The sequence below is a fragment of the Centruroides vittatus genome, unplaced genomic scaffold (genome assembly GCF_030686945.1).
Source record: "Centruroides vittatus isolate TY-2023 unplaced genomic scaffold, ASM3068694v2 contig_1146, whole genome shotgun sequence".
Classification (NCBI taxonomy): domain Eukaryota; kingdom Metazoa; phylum Arthropoda; class Arachnida; order Scorpiones; family Buthidae; genus Centruroides; species Centruroides vittatus.
The window spans coordinates 183,236-203,510 of record NW_027120736.1 but is presented as its reverse complement, the minus strand read 5'-3'; the positions used below and the strand labels follow the sequence as shown (position 1 = coordinate 203,510).

At 28.4% G+C, this 20,275-nt stretch overlaps 1 protein-coding gene across 2 annotated transcripts in view; it reads right to left on the bottom strand.

Moving 5' to 3' along the window:
• Nucleotides 1-7,989: 7,989 nt before the first annotated feature.
• Nucleotides 7,990-20,275, bottom strand: part of LOC136978359 (two pore calcium channel protein 1-like) — a 40,192-nt gene continuing 27,906 nt past the window's right edge. For both annotated transcript variants that reach the window (XM_067274063.1, XM_067274065.1), the window contains exons 16-19: nucleotides 18,609-18,699; nucleotides 13,109-13,222; nucleotides 11,975-12,156; nucleotides 7,990-8,890 (exon numbers count right to left, since the gene is read on the bottom strand). In XM_067274063.1, coding sequence (XP_067130164.1) covers nucleotides 8,769-8,890; nucleotides 11,975-12,156; nucleotides 13,109-13,222; nucleotides 18,609-18,699 — 509 coding nt within the window. In that variant the 3' untranslated portion in view covers nucleotides 7,990-8,768. The remainder of the gene's footprint in view (nucleotides 8,891-11,974; nucleotides 12,157-13,108; nucleotides 13,223-18,608; nucleotides 18,700-20,275) is intronic.

Genomic DNA, 20,275 nt, shown 5'->3' with positions numbered 1-20,275 from the left:
TGAATTTATCAGTAATTGTAATTTAATTAATAAAAAAAAATATTTCTTTGATTACTTTAATATAAATCAACAAATAAAAATTTAAATTTTAGATATTACATTAATGTTATGTATTTGTTATTGTAATCTAATTATTCTTATTAAAAAATTTTTTAAATGCACATTTAATATATTTAGGATCGTAGGCACAAAAAACCTTTCACACACTATTTCTAGCAGACAAATTAATGAGCACAAACGTTTATAGAGTGTGAAAGGTTTTTTGTGCCTACAATTTTAAATTAGTTCTAGCTTTGTGTGCAGAAATATATATTAGGATTTCTTGTTATTGTTCTAAGCCATTATCTTGCTAAATAATGGATGTAGGAAAAGTTTGAAAGTAATTTTACAAAAGAAATGGGAGATAAATTATTCTGGATATTTTACTTTTTAAAAATGTTATTCTTTAGTTCTCATTGAGGACCTAATGAATATGATATTACAATAATGCAGTGGTTCTCAACCTTTGAGGCTGCGGAACACTATTCATATACTTTTTATTATGCAGAACATAAGCATCAACGTATTCAGAAATTGTCAAGCAATTTCATATTTAATGTTCTCATGAAGCAATGAAGCCATAAACTAATAAACTTTATTGTATTGAATAAATAGTAAATTTCAGACTATCTATGAATAAAGTAATATGTTATAGTACATTAAAAGTTTTTATTGCAAATTTATTCCAAAAAAATTTTTTATGCAATGCAACACAACAGGCAAGTTTGCAAAACACAGATTGAGAACCAATGGAATAAAGCATTGAAAGCTGTAGAAAATCTCACAAGAAAATAATTGACATGAACAATAAACAATCTATGTGTGAAAATCTTATTACATCTTCACACAACTGAAAGTATGAAAGTATCCAGGCATGTTTTCAGCTGTATAGACCAATTTTGCTTAATTTCAGCTTTAAAAATTGTTATATATATATATATATATAACATGTGTGTGTGTGAAAGTCCACAGTTTAGGGTCAATAATTTATAGAATTAATTGTAAAATTTAGGTTTAAAATGAAAATAATATTCTGTTAAACTTCAACGAAATTTTATCAGAAGATGTGTCACCCGGAACTTCTTTTGAAGGGGAGATATAACAAACTTTCACTTCCCATATTTTATGTGTAAATTCTCTATAATTTGTAAAGAGAGATATAGAAACATAAAGCATTATGTTTAAAAGGTGTTGATACCAAATGGAAGGTAAAGTCAACCTGAAGACTTGTGAAGACTGTGAAGGGGGAAGAAATTCCGGTTCGACGGAAATCAACTTCCTTTTGTGGAGTCTTATCACAGACTCAACTGACAATTTTACCCTTCAAGATTGCCCCTGTGCTTCCTTTCACGTGAGAGAAATCCATCTGTTTGATTAGACATTGACAAAGAATATTAACGCAATTTGCGCCAAAATCTGCAAGTTTGCCAATTGCTTCCATCGAAGAGGAAGTAAACAAGGAGTTCTCCATAGGTTTTAGTTAGGAGTTTTGCCTATAGTTTGCGACGAGTTCACCTCTCAGAAGAAGAGAATATGTTAGAAGGCCACTGCATTGTTAGAAGAATTCAATAGAATCTGGAAGATATTCAAGGAATTGTATCCTACAAGTCAGCTCCCATATCAAGATGAATAATCAAGTCCACAACAAATTATAAACATTTAGAGCTCTATAATTAGAAGACATCGATACTCGAAGATTACAAGAATACTTCTGAGATATACTTTCAAGAATACTTCAATGTCTTGTTAGAAATTTGTAACTCTCTCTCCACTTGCGACTTAGATATAGTTGTAAGATAGAATTGACCTCCATATGCGAGTTAGGCATAACTGTAAGATAGATAGATTAGCCATTGATTTAGATGTAGTATATTTGATTGGGATTGTGTTATTTACATATACATCCTATTATAATAATCGTTTAATTTGTATAATTAGTATCTATCATATAATTAGATTTAAATAAATATATTCGTTTATTGTTAAATGCATGACTCATCCTTTCGATAGCACTCCCGTTCGATGTTCACTTGACACATTCAACTTTCCACGAATATTACGCATGGTGATCCACATAGAATAAAAGTGATCACCTGGTGTTAGGAATCCTGATGTTAGGAGACAAGATCTTGCAATCTTACATCTCCACTATTTTCATCACTTAATATAAGTCCCTCCAAAACACTCGTCATTCCAATTTGGAAGCCATACCTTAGATGACCGAAGACTTGTTTTACAACAAGTTAGCTGATTAAGTGGTAGAAAGTACTTTCCCAACTTCCTAAGCCTGGCTGACCTCACATATATATATATATATATTTCTGAAATAATGGAAATATTTATGCGTAGAGTAATAACAACAATAATGAAAAAATCAAATCAAATCTCAAAGCAAACAAATTTAAAAAATTAAGCTCCTTTTAAGAAGGCATTTCCTTTTTTGTAGAATAATTCTATTGTCTTAAAATTCACAAAAGTACTTAAATTATTTTGAAAATTAATTTTCTTTCTGTATATTGTTCCAAACTTTAAAATGTGTATATAATTTTTATAAAATCTATTATCTAGCAAAAATAAAATATAGAATGCATACATAATTTATTGTGTGTGGTTTTTATAAATAATTGTATATTGTAACTTTCAAATTCTTGTAAAAAAATCATTTTAAAAATTAAAAAATGTATTATTGTAATCCTTAAAATATTACTCTATTTTAAATCAAAGAAAAAAATTTCAATGCCAATGCTCTTAGAAAATATTACAAATCTTCATTTTTTAAAATTCTTTAAGTTTGTTATAATAAGAAATTAAAAAGAATTTTATTATTACAATAATTTTTAAAATGAAAGAAGAATATTAAATTAAAAATAAAAATACATAACTACAAAATTAATTTTAGTTAAAACTTTTATACTATAAAAAATGGAAACTTACTAATATCTAAATAAGTACTTTATAATTGTACATATAATTGTAGAATCGAATCAGAAAATAAATTTTGCAAGTTTACAGCTCTTTCAATAGCTTAATAAAGTGAATATAAATTTCTTTTCAGTTCTAATACTTTATCCAAATCATCAGTTAAAATTTTTAAATATTTTTTATTTATTAGGCTGCAATTTGAAAAAATTGTAGACCTATAAATTCCCACTGCCATATGTCTGTCTATCTTTCCTTAATCTCAAGAATGTAGTTAGATAGATGAAAGATGAGCCCAGATATGAAAACCCACAGGGCAGGGGGCCCTGATTAACTACATAAAAACTTCTGATGCAAACTGGAAGTCATGTCATTTCAATTCAAAAATTCCCCCCCTCCCGAAAGGTGTTAGATGACCGGCACAATTCTATTGTTAAAGGAAAAGTATGATGTTGGGGCAAGCCACTTCTAATTTGAGGTGGAGAGCATACATTTTAAATTAAATTAATTAAAAATTGCAGCCTGGCATTGTGACAATGTCACAATAAATAATTTCTTGTTAATATACAATAAATCAACTAACAATATAGATTCGTTACGAGTAATTTTTCTTCTAGATGATCATCATTAATTATTATTAGTTTTTAAAATTCAAAATGGATAAATAAACCGAATACTGAAAATAATTTTAAAATAATAAATTAAGAATTCAACGATTTTCGATGTTAGACCTTATTTTGAATGAACTGGTAATAAAATCAAGAAAGTTGACTATTTTAATAATATAATCTTAGAAAGGAAGAGATTACAATCAAACCATTTAATCCGCTTCTAAACACATTATATTTTTATAAATAATATATCAAGTTTTTAAAGTGAAACATTTGGTAAAATAATGAGTAAAACTTTCATTAAGTCTGACCCCACTCAAGATATGACATATTGACACTCCTCTATCTCCCCGCTTCTTGACCTTTAACTACCAAAATTTAATAGGATCAATGCCCTTATATAGAAATAAATGCAGTTTCAAAATTTTTGGTCCATCCAGTTCTGAGATATATTGCAGAATATATTTACATTTTAGATGTGTTTGAAATTATTATTATTATTATTTAGAGCAATTTTTCATCTTTTGATGTTATAATATTTACTTTGTAATATATATGAATTTTTTTTAAGTTCAAGTTTTTGTTATTAAAACATAATTTTATTTATAATGAGCCATACATTAATTACATGTACAATTTTTGAGCCACTTTTGACTTCCCTTCATTTTATATAATGATATATTTTTGGCAAACCTTCTTACTTTTAATCAGAGTCCTAGTTGTGGGGACTATGAGGTGGCTAAGCCTTCTAAACTTAGTCAGCAGTGCCTGTATGCAGTATGTAATATAATATACACTTTTGCTTTTATCATGTAAACTTAGGCTACTGTTACACTTAGACTATCTAACAGGCCAAGTGTTGGCTGGAAAAAAGGAAAAGTACCAGTCAGAATTTTTTCAGCTTGTCCCTGTAGCCCGCACGATTCATTCCTGGCTATGGGACTGCCTTTAATGATGTGTACAATAGTTCATGGATCCCTGACATTGAAGTGACTTTAAAAAATTCTGCAAATATTTTCTAACTGATAGTTTAGTCACATGACTATTGAGTAGGTTTTTAAAAACAAATTTGTATGCCACTAATACCACTAAAGTCTATGTAACAATACCTCAACCTCTTCCCTCCCCATACTCTACAATGATGTACAGTACTTTTTACAATTCCTCTCTCCATTAAACCGTACATGTAAGTAATGGACAGCTCCTAAAGTCTTATGGTAGCAAATTATAAATATACATACTCCTTTCAACTTATGTAATTTGAAGCAGCTTGCTATTTTACATAAATTATAATGCTGTCTTAAAGAAAAAGAAGTCAACAAAGACACACACATCTGAAACCAGAACAAATTACCTCAAAATAATTTGTTTTGTTACTTAAAATCTTAATGATAAAATCAGTAATGCAAAAATATACATACCTTAAAAATTTCAGTATACAAATGATGGTCTCATTGTCTTTTTTTTTTTTTTTTTCAACTATGCTTCATTAGAAAGGAGCTTTTGGATTACAAAAATGGCCAAATTAAAGCATTATAATTAACTGGAAATAATTACAAATTTAGAACAAAAGAATTAAACCACTTTGTTGGAGCAATTCAAAATTTTGTGACAAAACAATGTAACTATGTCTTAAAAAATGTGTAGGATGTCCTTGCAAGCTGTTGAAGAGACATGAATGATGGATCATTAGAACAGGATCAAATACAATGAAAACTGCAAATGAAGTGAAACAAGATCTTCAGCTGATCATGTTTAAACATACCTATCTATTAACTGTATATTCTTCCTAGATATGATTCCTTTTTATTAATTAAAAGAGAAGAACATAGTATATGCCAAAATTGACATCTGATGCCTAAATACAAGCCAGCTAGATTGAATTTCCACAAGAGAACACAAACAAAGACTGGAAAATGGTATCATTTAACTCCCTTCTTTCTTATGTTAAAGCTGTGGCATTAAAATAGTATAATTATAACAGATTTTTGTTTCAAGTAATATTCAGTGATGAGAAAAAGTTTAACTTGGATGAGGCTGATGGGTTTGCTAATTATTAGCACAACTTATGTAAAGAACCAGTGTTCTTTTCTAAATTAAATTTCTCTGAAGAAAGCCTGATGGTTTGGGGAGCATTCAGCTTTCAAGACAAGCTGAAATTGGTCTTTATATCATCCAAAATAGACAGTAATGAGTATCAACAAGTACTGCAAGACCATTTGATCCCATATTTGTGATATTTTAGAAAAAATAAGTTTACTTTTCAACATGACAATACGTCAATACAAGTTAGCACAAGCACATGTGTTTATATAATTGCTTACATAATTTATTTAGTAATTAGCCTTATACTAGCCCAATAGAATTTCGTCATTTGGTTAGTGTTTAGCCAAATGTGTTTAGTTAACTGAGAGATGCATTGAAGAAGATTAATTTAAGAAGTAGCCAGTTTGTTTTCCAGGTTGCAATCTTGAGGAAAATCTACAAGGAAATCTAATGAGAAAAGTCTACAAAATAACGGACAATATGATAGAGAAGAACTTCATAATGCAATAAAGCTAGCAATGGGCACATTCAGCAAACAAAAAAGTATGTACTGCTTTAGCTCAGCACTATAATGCAGCACTGTAAGGTTGGCTAGATGTATTTGGTTCTTTAACTGACAGATATCTTATTGATTCAGAAGCAAGATATTAAACATTTATATGTGGTATATGGTTGCATTTATAATTATCTTTTATTCTTCCATAATTATGGTTTATATTGAAGATTTGTTCATTAACTTTTAAATTTTCACTCATTTTTAAGCATGATAAAACTGAAAAATGTGCTGTTCTAAAGTACTCTAATGTAGCAGAATAAATATCCACTTGAACAATAGCAGACTGTTTCAAGATAGTGCTAACAGAGTGATGTCATTTAGACTAGTTCAGCCAGACCCTTCACTAAAGTGTTGCAGTGTTGTTGTTTGCACCCAATGGCACTTTGCAGAATCTTATAGAAAACATGTACAATCACATTTTTCAAATAATTAATCCAAATGGACTTTTTTGTAGTTATTAAATTTAATCAACATTTTGGTTTACAAAGAGAATTTTTATTTTGAGGCTATTTATGTTTTTGCATTAATTAGATTCTGGATTCACTTTTGTTCAAAATTAACCCTTTGTTACATTCTCTTTTACACTACACAATATTCAATAGTTATATATATTCATTTAGCAATAACAAATTGAATGCAGTATACATAAGTTCTTCAAATTTATGAAAATGGAGGGAAATGTATATTTATGTTTCATAGAGTAGTATTAGAGAAAATACTTTTAACTGAAATCATTTTGTAATTATGTGATTTAATCCATTATTCTTATAAATGATAATATATTCAGCATTTAATATTTTACATTTTCTCTTTAAACAATTACATTTATAAATATTTATTGTAGAATTTTGTTTATAACTATTTTAGATAAAATTATGTACCAGTTATCAAAAAATACCTTTTATTGAAAAAAGATTATGAAATAAAATTAATACTCTGATATAATTAAAATTTCATTTACTAAATCATATATTTGCATATTTTTCTTTCTGAGCATTATCAGTCAGAAAATTAGTTTTTGCTGTTATTCTTGCAAAACAAACTTAAATTCTATACATTAGGTAACTAAAATTTGACAATATAATTGTTAAATTGAAGAAACAGACCATATATCAATGTTCTCCCCAAACTAAATTTTAGCTGGTTGATCAACCAGTTAAATATCTCCTTTAAACCAATTAAAAATATAATAATTAGATTATAGATTAGTATACTAATGAGTGTTATAATTATGAGTATTTGTTTTATTGTCATTAACTGAGATTTGTAGGAAAATTTACAATAGCAGCCAGATAACACTGCAGGTCAGCCATCTAGATTTTTTCCTGAGAAGAACACCAATAGATTCTTTAACCAGACAAAATTATTTACAATTGTAAAATTCCTTGTAATTGATCTATGAATAAAACAGAAAAACTCTGAGAACTAATTTCAAATATATATATATATATATTTGAAATTAGTAAACATCTGATTTGCTAACAAATAAACACAAAGTATAAATTTTATGATCACCCATTAAAAGAAACCAAGACTCAAAAACACTGTTTAGTTTATGGTAAAACTAGTCGTTGATAAACTGAATGTAAGTGGATCGTCGATAACCGAAACACCGATTATAATAATAGGCATTTACTATGTTACTAATAGATATTTCACCTAAAAGGAAAAAATGTGTTGATTCCAATACAGAGCTAAACACATTTCTTTATCTGATTCTTGATTTCTTCACTTGGAAAGATATGTGGTTTAAGTTATATAATAAGATTTATACTTTATATGAATATTTTATGTAGAAAAGATAAACAATTCCAAAGCTACAGAATAAAACTATTTTACTGGAGTAAACAATATTACAGAACTAACACATCAACAGACATTTTTGAGTTCATAGCTCTGTAAGCTTATGGGACTACAACAGATCAAGCATTATCTAGCAAAAGCTTTGCTTTTGCAACATTCAAACTTTTCAAGTTGGTTCAGCCCGACGACAAGCTAGAGTTCAAAGTTCTTTCCGGCGTGTTAATTCTGTAATTTTTTTAATCCAATAAAGTACTTTTATTGTTTGTTATTCTCTAGAAAAGATATTTTTTTAAAATAATTATACAAATACAATCAAATGATAAATAATACTTCTGAATTCTTATTGGTTAAATTATGGCTAATTAATTAATTAATAACATATCAAATTATAAATCTGGCTATGTAGCCCAACAAGAATTCAGCTGTATTATTTGTTTATAATGTTTATCAGTTTGGTTTTATATGTAATTTTATACACAAGTATATTAACAAAAACAAATTTACTTTTGTTCGATGCTGTCTATCATTAGAAGTGTTATACATTTAGAAGTTAATAAAATCAAATGCATTTGATTTTCTTATATATCTGCAATGTATTGTAAAAACAAATGTTTATTCCACAAAATCAGTCATTTCAATTAGTTTATTAAAAAACAAAATTCAAAACATGAAGCAATTAATTTGCTCCAATTTATATACTTAATTATTAAAAAAAAAAAAACATTTGTAATGTAACAAACATTTAAAATATATTATATATTTATATGTGTATATATATATCTTTTATAATAAGACTAGAAAGTAATTTTTTGAACATCTGCAGAAATATCCATATCATCAATATCCTCTGGGCCAATGTCTTCAACATCTAATTCATTTTCAAACATTTTTTGTAACAAATTTTCAACATTTTTATCTGAAATATTAATAGATATTTATTTATATAATTCTTTCAACAATATGCTAAAATATTTCAATTTAAAAATTATACTCATTAAAATATTAATAAAAAATGAATTATTCAAAAACTTTGGTATAATTCATTTTTTATTAATATTTTAATGAGTATAATATAAGTTTGAGTTCAATTATAAAATTTTTACCCATATCTGAACAAGATATGTATACAAGTTTTTAACTGTATTATGATTATAAAACTATAGTATGAGGCAGTGCCATCTTTAGAACGTAACGGGCCCTGGGCCAGAAGAATGTTGGGGGGCCCCCCATGAAGAAACAGAATCAATACTAGATTACAGACCTAGGGATCGCTGGTGTAGCTAGCATGGGCGAGACTGGTTATGGATATCATGCTATCACCCTTTTAACCATATCCCAGAAGATCTGTTGACCTTTTTTTTCTTTCTTTTTCTTAGCCAGTGAGACTTTTCACCCTGTACTCAACACTTCACACTATGTGTTGGAGGAGTAATTTCAATCGTATTATTAATGGTTTCTTCATTTCAAGTAACCTATTTGTTTTCTTTGTAACTTTATTACTTTCGGATTCAGGGGCCCCGGGCTCCGTAGGCCTTCCCCTAAAGACGGCACTGGTATGAGGGAAACAAGGCATTAGAAATATAACAATCAGTTCATAATCAAATAAGTACAAACTTTATAAATTACTACTGTCTACATATGAACTATTATAATTTTAAATGGGAAAAATTAAACTTATTTCAAAAAATAACAGTCATTTAATGAAAATTCTAAAATTCATCAAAAAATAATCCATTTTTAATAAAATATGAGAGAGAATAGTTAATTTTGAAACAAAAAATTTGAATTGAAATAAAAATATTTTACATTTGTATGATACACTTATCTTCCAGTTCATGATTTTTCTTTAATGTACAATTTCTATTGCTAATAATTTATGCTATTTTTTTCATATTATGAATTACAGTATTTTTTCACAGATAAGATACTCTATAAAGTAATCAGATGATCACACAGTACATTATTCATTCTTTTAGTAGAAAATACAATGCTAAATAAGATATTCATTGTGTTGGTTTCCAGCTAGTTCATTTTCAAGTATTCTTAACATGCTTCTATTTCTTGGCTCATAGTATTGTGCAGCATTTGTATTTCATAATGGGATCAATAACAGTCCAAATCACTATATTGTTATATAGATCTTATCATTCAATGAGGGTCATTATTAGTGGTCCATGTATTAATATATTAATTTTTAAAGGTCTTTGAATGATATGTGTTAAATACTTGAACAACATATATTATTATTAATGACAAAAGATACACAGAACTTTATTGCTGCTGCAGTTATTTAAGCATTTGCTTGATTTTTGAGAATTTTTGAATAAAAATAATGTTTCTTGTATTTGCTTTGTCTGATTGTCATCTGCTAGTTTTTATTAATGGCCATCAACATGTTGTGATACCAGACTTATTAAACACAGAATAGGAAATATTGCCCAATTAGAAAATCAACATTTATTGATTTATATTATCTGGGGAATGCATTTCGGACCTTCTTGTCTCTTATCAGCCTCTATACAAGTTATACATTGTCAGTAATTGTACATCTTTTTACACAAATGAATAGATAAGAGGTGTTTAATAAATCTGGTTTCACAACAAATGTTGAGGGCCATTAATGAAACTAGCAAAAATAATGTTCTTTTGGGTCCAAGAATCAGAGTTTTTTCCTATTTGTAATAATGAAAAAGTTCTTTACACATTAAAACTTTTGTCTTAAAGACAACTTTCCTAAAAATAATCCATAAAGAGAAGGATGAGCACTACTTAACCTAGTTTTACAAAAAATGTAAAATTGTTTCATCCAAAACAATTTTACATTTTTACAGAAAAAAAATGCTAATTATTATAATAGCAGTTTATTTTCATTTAAACAAATTCTATTTTCATTTAAATTTCATTGATATTACATTTGCCTCTAGTAAAAATATCATTTAAAATCATGTGTTAATGGTATATGATTTCAAATGGTATGACATGATATGACTTTATTTCAGTCATCAGAACATTATATGACTTGATGTCAGTTAACACTATAATGTACAGTATACTTGACATCAAGTAACATAGCTTGTTCTCATCTGTTAAAACACTATGTTCATAATTTTTGAACTTTTGATATCATTTGATATCTGATATCACTTGACATTATATCCAGAGGCATTTCAAAATACATAAAAAATGTTTTATTGGACTGCAATTTTCAAAAACTGCAAACCTGTAAATTCCTACTGGAATTTAATTTATGGGTCTGCAATTTTTGTAAATTTGTCTGTCTGTCCTTCCTTAATCTTGAGAATGGAGTTAGATAGATGAATGTCAAGACCAGATAAGGGAAGCTTAGAAGCAGCAGGCACTGATTAACTATATACAAACTTCCTGTTTGGAATAGAAGTCATATTATTTCAATAAAAAATTTTCTCCTGAATGGAGTTAGCTACATGACTGGCATGACGCTATTGTTAACAGGAAAAGTATGATGTACAGGGGGCAAGACAGTATTAAAATTGAGAGCATTGTGATGAAAAATTGAGCCCAGCATTGCAAGAATGTCACAATAAATAACTGTTCATTGTTAATTAAAGATTTCCAATTTCAATAAAATTGTTCAACCTGTTTAATAATACACTTGGTGTCATTTGAAATCAATCAGAAACCATTTCATAAAAAGATAGTCATTTGAAACTGTCTAAAAATCATTTCAGACAGTTTCAAATGACACAAAATGGTATCACTTATAATTCAGGATCATTGAAATATAATTGTAAAAATATATTTCATAAAATTAATAGATTGATTTGTCACAAGCTAGATATGATATTATACTTTCATGCATTTATACTTAATTTAATAATCTAAAAACAAATTCAAACTTCTTCCACACCTTATATATATCTTTCTAATTTCAATTTTTAACCATTATTTCTAGGACTTCTTATAAAATTTATAAAAATATTTAACTTAAATATTCCATATTTATATTTAGAATTTTACTTACTTTTAGAAATTCGAAAACGTATCTCTGTTTCATGTGAAAGATCTGGTAGATTTGAAGGTGCTCTTTCTCTGGAATCCACTTCATCATCCTGATAATCATGATCACTATCTAACTGAAGATCTAAGTCAGCATTAGACACCAAAGTATCTTTATCAGTTTCATTTTGAACGTGAGTCTGCTTCCTGGAATATAATATTTTTAAAATTACAAATGTAAGGAAACTTGATATGTGCTTGAATTATTTCAAATAAATTGATGCAATTTTCATTATTTCTGTTTAATATTAAGACTTTCAAATAAAACCTATTATTATTATCTTTAAATGAATATTTAGAATATTAGTATAAATTCTAATGATGTTAATAATGATTACACAATTTTAAGCTCTGAAAAATTTTTCCAATGAGAAAATTATCTTTTATCATTTGTTGAGTATAAACAAAACCCGTATAGAGCAGAGACTTATCAAATGATCCTGCTGAGCTCTCTATCTAAGCTTTACGATACGATGCTAACAACAATAATACAATATCCAGACATATATATTAAGTTTTTGAGATCTTTTTTAAAGATTTTAGTAAACACCACCAGAAAACCTTCAAAATTAAACCAGCAAATATATTTTAATATAAATATGCTATGACAAGCGCTTTCAATCCTAATCGGGATCTGCTTCAGGTCAAAACGTTCGATAAAAAATTAGAATGCTAAAAGCTAAAGATTTTCTTGAATTGTCATATAACCAATATGGCTTCAGGAACTGGTTGAATGCTTTTACATGTTTTTATGCAAATATAATTATGGCACATCTTTTTTGAAAAATGCTGTAAAATTAACAATTATTTTTGAATAATTTCTTACTGTTTTTAATTATTTCAATTAATTTCAATTAAAAAAATAAAGAAAATTATTTTCTCACTTAAGTAAAATCCTTAAATAAATAATTTTAAAATAAAAAGAATATTTCAATAACTATAAATGTCACTAAATTTCATTTGATATTCTAAAAAGTTTATCCAAATAAAACATTAAATAAATTCTGAAAGAAAATCATAATATAAAATATATTTATAATAATTATTATGACAAGTTATCAGCTATATGTATTTTAATAATTTGATGTACTGTACATACCGGCCTAATCTTAATCCCATCTCTTCAATTTTCATTTCAATTGCACTTTCTAATTTACTTTTTGAAAATGAGTATTCCAATATGAAGGCTTCTAGCACAAAAGCTGTAAAAATGCTAAATAAAAAAGTAAGATTTATCTATCTAATAAAAATTTAACAATTAAACATAACAACAACCAACAACTGGACATATGTAAATTAAGCAAGAAAAAAAAATCCAGCAGGACAGTGTTAATGAACAACACTAGCAAATGTTTTCTCTTGTGTTAAAAGGTCATCATCAGGCTAATAAGGTAAGTACCAATCTTAAGAGGTTGGTGTTTGAACTATTTGTTTTATCAGGTTCATCCAAGTTTTTAAAGGTCATTAGCCTGATGATGATCACTTAACATGAGAGGAAATGTTTGCTAGTATTGTTTATTAACATTTTCCTGCTAAATTTTTAATTTTTTTTTTATGCTTAATTAAATATATTTTATAATGTTTATTTAGTTACAATTATGATTTACTTCTATCTTAATATCAATTACTGTATTTCCTTTGACTGCAAATTTTACCTAACACCCAGTTCAACATGATAAGTTCATTATTTATCATTTGTGGTGTACACATATCAATCCACATAAATTTCACATAATTTTGCTTACATTTAGTAGTATTTCTAAACTGTATTTCATTGTATTATTTATATTTTTATTCTAAATTTGATTAATAGAAAAGAAATACAAAAAAATTTATCAAAGTATACAGAAATTAATACTGATATGAAATAGTAATGATTGTGACAATGATTAATAAATATCCAGTATTATTGATATTACTAATATATATTTAGCTTAATAAATACACTCACTACCATAAAAATTAGCACACCAAGGAGTTGTCAGAATCAAACAAAACTGTACATGTGAGTGTAATGGTGATGTAATTAGGTGATTACAATCAAAATCCTTTTGATTGCGATGTAAAGGCATCTCTAGTGATACAGCATCCCTCTACAATAGATAAACTACAGATGGGATGCCTTTGCATACTTTTTTTTTTATAGGCCAAGGGGATACACTTGAACATCCTCTGCTGGCATTATGCAATGAGCCATCACACTATAACTCTAATCATTTCCATATTTGCTTGAGACTTATCTGCATGAACAAGTTTTGCAGCAATACAACAACTCCTTAGTGTGCTAATTTTAATGGCAATGAGTGTATTTAGTAAAAGGAAAAATCCATTTTTGTATAACATAAAGATGCTACAAATACATCAATAAATACAAAAGTAGTAAAATATCCTAAAGATAGTATGTAACAATTAGTGGCAGATCCAAGATTTTGAGTATATCAGTACTGTCAAAAGTAGATTCAGGGATATCAAAGCACGTGTTCCCTTGTCAAAGATTTTCAAAGAATGTTGCTCAATTACTTTAGAATTATCCTTACTTCTTTAATTTTTTTTACATAATTCTTTTTTTTATTAGCTTTTTAAAATTGTTAAATGGAAGATGGAAAATGGATAATTGATAAGATTGAATTAATATAATGATTATAAATTATGTAAATTACAGTTTGATTTATACTCACTTGTCAGTGTGATTCCAAAAGGCAGAATAGAAAAAGGTATGAAATCATTAATTTCTTATTTCCAATAAAAATTATCAAAATTACAGTTATTTTGAATTCACTGTAATTATCTTTAGTCTGTGCCCTACATTTTTCAACATATGTTTCTGAGAAATAGCAATTTAAAATTTGTTTTTTTTTTTCTGTTTGTATAAGACTACTTTCTGCCATTGAAATCACGTGATACACATTTATATTATTATATTTGTTTTTATTTTAAAGAAACAAAACTGATTGCTTTGATATAAAATGGGGGTGCTATACCCTGTAAGCATACCCTGATAACATTATATTATAAATGTAGAAACTTCTTCTGTTTTTCTGTTATGTTTTCAAAATATAATTTTCTATTTGTTATAATTTATTTAAAGATCCAATATTCCATTTGCATACACAATTATCTAGTCCTAAAATTTTAGTTTCTCCTAAAACCAAGAGACAAAGCAGGGGAAAAAAATAAAAAATTTTGGGATCTATATTTTCAAACAAAAAAAAGCATATGACTAATTACAAGAATATTTCAATAATATATTTCAATAAATGTATTGTAGAAAATTAAATTAATTTTGTCTTATAAACTTTTTACTTTATGTTGTTTTACTCTATATAAATGATTTAGCTAGCATATACAAGTAATGATGGTCTGGAACTGAATGAAGAATTTAATACATTTTAAGACTATACAATAATGAGTCTTTTGATGTCCTTTCTCATACCTCAGGAAAATAACAGTCTTACGGCAGAGTCAACCTTTTATTAGAGGATGCTCATCTGCCTCACTATGTAAAACATTACAGGACTTCCTTCCTGTGACAGCACAAATAAAAAATACAATAAAACATTTTGAGATTATACAATGAATCTTGTGATATCCTTTTGATTGTTATTTTCATGAGGTGCAAGAAAGGACATCAAAAGACTCATTATTATACAGGGTGTTTCAAAACTATATGACAGAAGTGTAAAGGCAGGTAGAGGGGACCTAAATAAGCAGATTTCGTAAATGAATGTGGGTGCGGAAATGCAGCAAGAGAATGTTGTCGAGTTCAGTGGATGAAAGCACTTCGCTGGCTTGAATCGTCATTCCCCACACAGATTTTGAGCAACATGCATCATTATACCAATACGGAGCTTGACGACATGCATTTCATGTATGGGACTGCACAAGGAAATGGAGCGGCTGCTCACTTCAGCAGGATCATCAGGAATCATCTGGATGCTGTCTACAGCAGCATTGGATAGGATGGGGTGGACCTGTTCCTTGGCCACCACACTCTCCAGATTGGATAGGATGGGGTGGACCTGTTCCAGACCACTGCACAGACCTATCTTGGATTTCTTCTTTTGGGGTCACATTAAGAGCATGATGTATGATAGTCCCATAACATCTGAAGAAGATCTGGTTGCCCGATTGTCTGTTGCTGCTGGAAATGTGCATGACATGCTTGACATTTTTACTAATGTACGCCAATCCATGCACTGCCACTGTGAATCTTGTATTGCTGTTGGTGGTCACTCTTTCGAGCAGTTATTGTAAACTTGTTGATAAATAAATTGTTGCTTTTCTTTGTCTTTACTTGTCTTTTCACTCACCTGTTGTTAATACTGCCTTACGTGCTAGCACTTCAATGCTGCATTTCCACACCCACATTCATTTACGAAATCTACTTATTTAGGTCCCCTCTACCTGCCTTTACATTTATGACATATAGTTTTGAAACACCCTGTATAGTCTTAAAATGTATTAATTTTACAATTATAGTCCTGAAAATTTTATCAAAAAATTTAATATTTTACATTATGCCTGAGATTCCCAACTTATTTTTATCACGAAACCTTTATCACTTTAATAAAAAAATGTTGGAACCCTGCAGATATCAATGAATTAAAGCATACTGGGTAGCCACTTTACACTGAAATCAAAAGTAAAACTATAAAACTACAATTAAAAATAAAATCAAAATTAATTAATAAAAATTGAAATCAAATTAATTGAAAATTAAGACATTTTTAAAAACCATTTAAAAGTTGTTTTGAAATTTTCAAACTGTAAATCAAATTTACATTATTTATGTACAGTACAATGGTGACAAAACATTTTGTTTTTTAATATATATGTGGTGTCTATAGATGGCTAGGCTGGGCATTAAGAAGCATATGCAGAATGCAGTTTAAGAAAGAATATGAAGAGCTTCTTATGACATATAATGATGTATATTTTAATACGATACAGAAAACATTACAAAACGAAGAACACTAAACAAATCATCTTGATACTAATTATTAAATGGATATTAATCATCTTGAAGCAGACACATTGTTCGTGCTACATCGTTGCTTCTTCTTTTTCTAACTCTAATGGTTCATCCTTTTTCCCGCTTGCACACGACATCGGACTCGACCAAGTCATATCAGTGTGGGGGATGGGCACCACATACATATACATATATATCCATATCAATATACATACAAACAATTGTATTTTTATTTATATGTTGAATCCTTTTTAAAGTTATGATTGTTTTTAATGATTTTATAGCTTTAGTTTGTCTTACTGTTTTTATGGTTTCTATTATCTTGTCAAACATTATATCATGATTTTGGTTTGTTCAGTTACCGATAAAATTGGTCCTCGCTGTTTATAAAATTATAAATAACCTTAGCCCGTGTATAGTCTCAGATCAATTCCTCATATCTTATCTTCATACAAGGACTTGATCTGAGACTAGAACAATTACACCTCACTTCCAAATCTGCATTGGCACATTCATACATCATTACACTCAATGGGTTTTATTGTGGAACCCCAAATTTTTATTGGCAAAACCTAAGATTCTGTAGAACACAAGTTGGGAACCCCTGCATTATGCTGATGGTATAGTCATTTTTTCCCTTCACTCCAATTGAAATACAGAGAATTTTAAATATTTTGTTACTATTGTTGGAATGATAATCTTAAAATTAACTCATCTAAAACTAAGGTGATGATTTTTAGGAATGGTTCAAAGTTAAAAAAGTCAGATAAATAGTATTGTAAGAACATTAAATTATCAATTGTAAACAACATAAAATATCTTGGTGTCTTCTTTAAGTATAATGGCTCATTTGAAAAATATTTAAGTTATTTGATGGAAAAGCAAATAGGTACATTTATAACCTTAAAGATGTTCTTATATATGAACATCATCTCAAAAACCCAATTCATTTGGCTATGTAATGTACTGTACATATGACTTTGTATATAATATCACTATAATTAATTAAATACTAAATAATACTCTATCTATCTCTTGACAAATTATTTAGTATTGAATTAATTACATAGCCATATTATAGCCTGATAATTTGGCAATTTATTTGGTTGTCCTTTCAAAATTAAAAAAAAATTATTTATATCAAATGTTTTCATTGTCTTAATCTTCATTATAGTAATCTGTCAATTCTTTTAAGTTCAGACTGAATACATGGTTTATAAAGTTTGGATCAAAAACACTAACATTAAATAAAGGATTGTTTTATTTTTGTAAAGAGAACATGTTCTTTCTATTTCATTTACTTGCTAAATATAAATAAATGAATTTAATAAAATGTTAATCAAAATTAATATGAGACATATATTATCAATCAGGATAACTTTTGCTTATTGATTCATAATTAGCTGGGAATATCTGTTCTCAAGATTTGTAAGTTCAGTGCAATGGTATCTCAAAAATTATCAGATTAATTCATGTAAAAAAAGACAGGAAAAACTTTTTGTTTTGCATGTGTAAAATATGGCTCCCTTGGTTTTGGAGAAACAACCCTTAAGACTAACAAACAAATAATAATTATATTTACTCTTAATAAGATAATAAAAGTGAAGAAACTAATTGCAATACTTACTTAAGTACAATTATGACACAAGTTAAATGGAATAAGAAGAAATATATTCGAGCAGCTTTACTGGTGACAATTACAAATCCACTCGTCAGAAGTTTATGAATTAAGGAATGATATGTTATGTTATTTAATTTCAAACTATATTTAATTATTTTATATTTGTATAAATTTATTTATATAATTCAATACTTTCACTTGATAAATTTTGTAAAATGGAATAGTTATTTAATATGAAAATTTGTTAAAAATTTATCAAAGAACTATTAAACAGAGAATTTCATTAAATTACATTGCTTTATGTAAAAACTGACTGTATATTTTCAAAAAATTAAAACATTAATTTTTTAGAAAATATTAGCTTGATTCATTGATTTAAATAAATATACTGTAGAGTATTTTAAATAAATAAATCAAGTTCATAAAATTACTATAACTACTATTATCAAAAAGTAATTTATCTCCTAATCACAAGGATATCATGGGATCAGTCAATGTATAAAAAATCATCAATTACACTATCCAACGTGATTTGTACCTCTGGAAAAATAAAGGTGGTTTCTTATCAATTCAAATACGTCTATTTCAAAAATCAGCAAGAAAATTTCACATTACATTACAGTTTTCAGATGTTGGAGCCACTATAATAGATAACTGTGCATTTACCAATGTAAAACCATGAATATTAGGAATTGATACCATAGGAAGCACTTCAATTAAGTAAAACAAGCAACTAAAACTTGTAACTGATACCCTGTGTTCCCTAAACCGAACATATTGTTTAAAGCGCTTTAAACTGGAACTGAGCTTTGTTGCTAGGTATTGGAACAGTTTGTTGAGATCCCTTCAACAGATATAACAAATCTTCATTTATACTACACTGCTATCAAATTATCAAAATGAAGGCAGCACACAACAAATATGAAATTTGCATGAAAGGTATAACATGTTGGGATATGCAAATGATTAGCATTTCAACACATGCTCGCAAAGCAGGTAGGAGTAAAGCCACCTACAATCTGTATAAAAGGAAAGATTGTAAAGCGAGTTTCTCATACTGAAATCTCATTCTCATGTTGGTTGCTTGTGTAAAGGTTTTGTTATGCCTTGTGTAAGGAGAAGGAATGCCTACCAGCACGTGTCAGAGTTTGATTGTGGTAAAATCATAGCCTACCAGGACTGCAGTTTATCATTCCATGCTATTGCTGCTTGTATTGGTCATAATCCGATGGACTGTCACAAAAATATGGAATCAATGGGTCCAGGAGGGGCATACAGAATGTCATGTGGGATCTCAGCAACCCCCTGTCACTAATTCCTGAGAGGACAAACATCTTGTCCACATGGCCTTGTGGGATCATACAGCCACGTCACATACTCTGAATCAAGAACTTAGGTTATTTTCAGAACAAGTGTCTGATGGACAATGTGACAACGTCTGCAGCTCAGCATGGCAACCATTGTTGCAGCTTCTCTTGATGCTGCAGCAGAGACAGGGGCACCTACAATGGTGTTTAGTTCACAGGGTGCCACCATGTGACCTTCATCCTCTGATCCCACTTTTGCTTTTGGACTCCAACAAGGAGAGTCATCTTTTTCCTCCATGCCAACCTTTTGGAGCTGACCACCTTAATGACTTTGAACTTGTACAACACCTCAATGTCCTTTGTAAA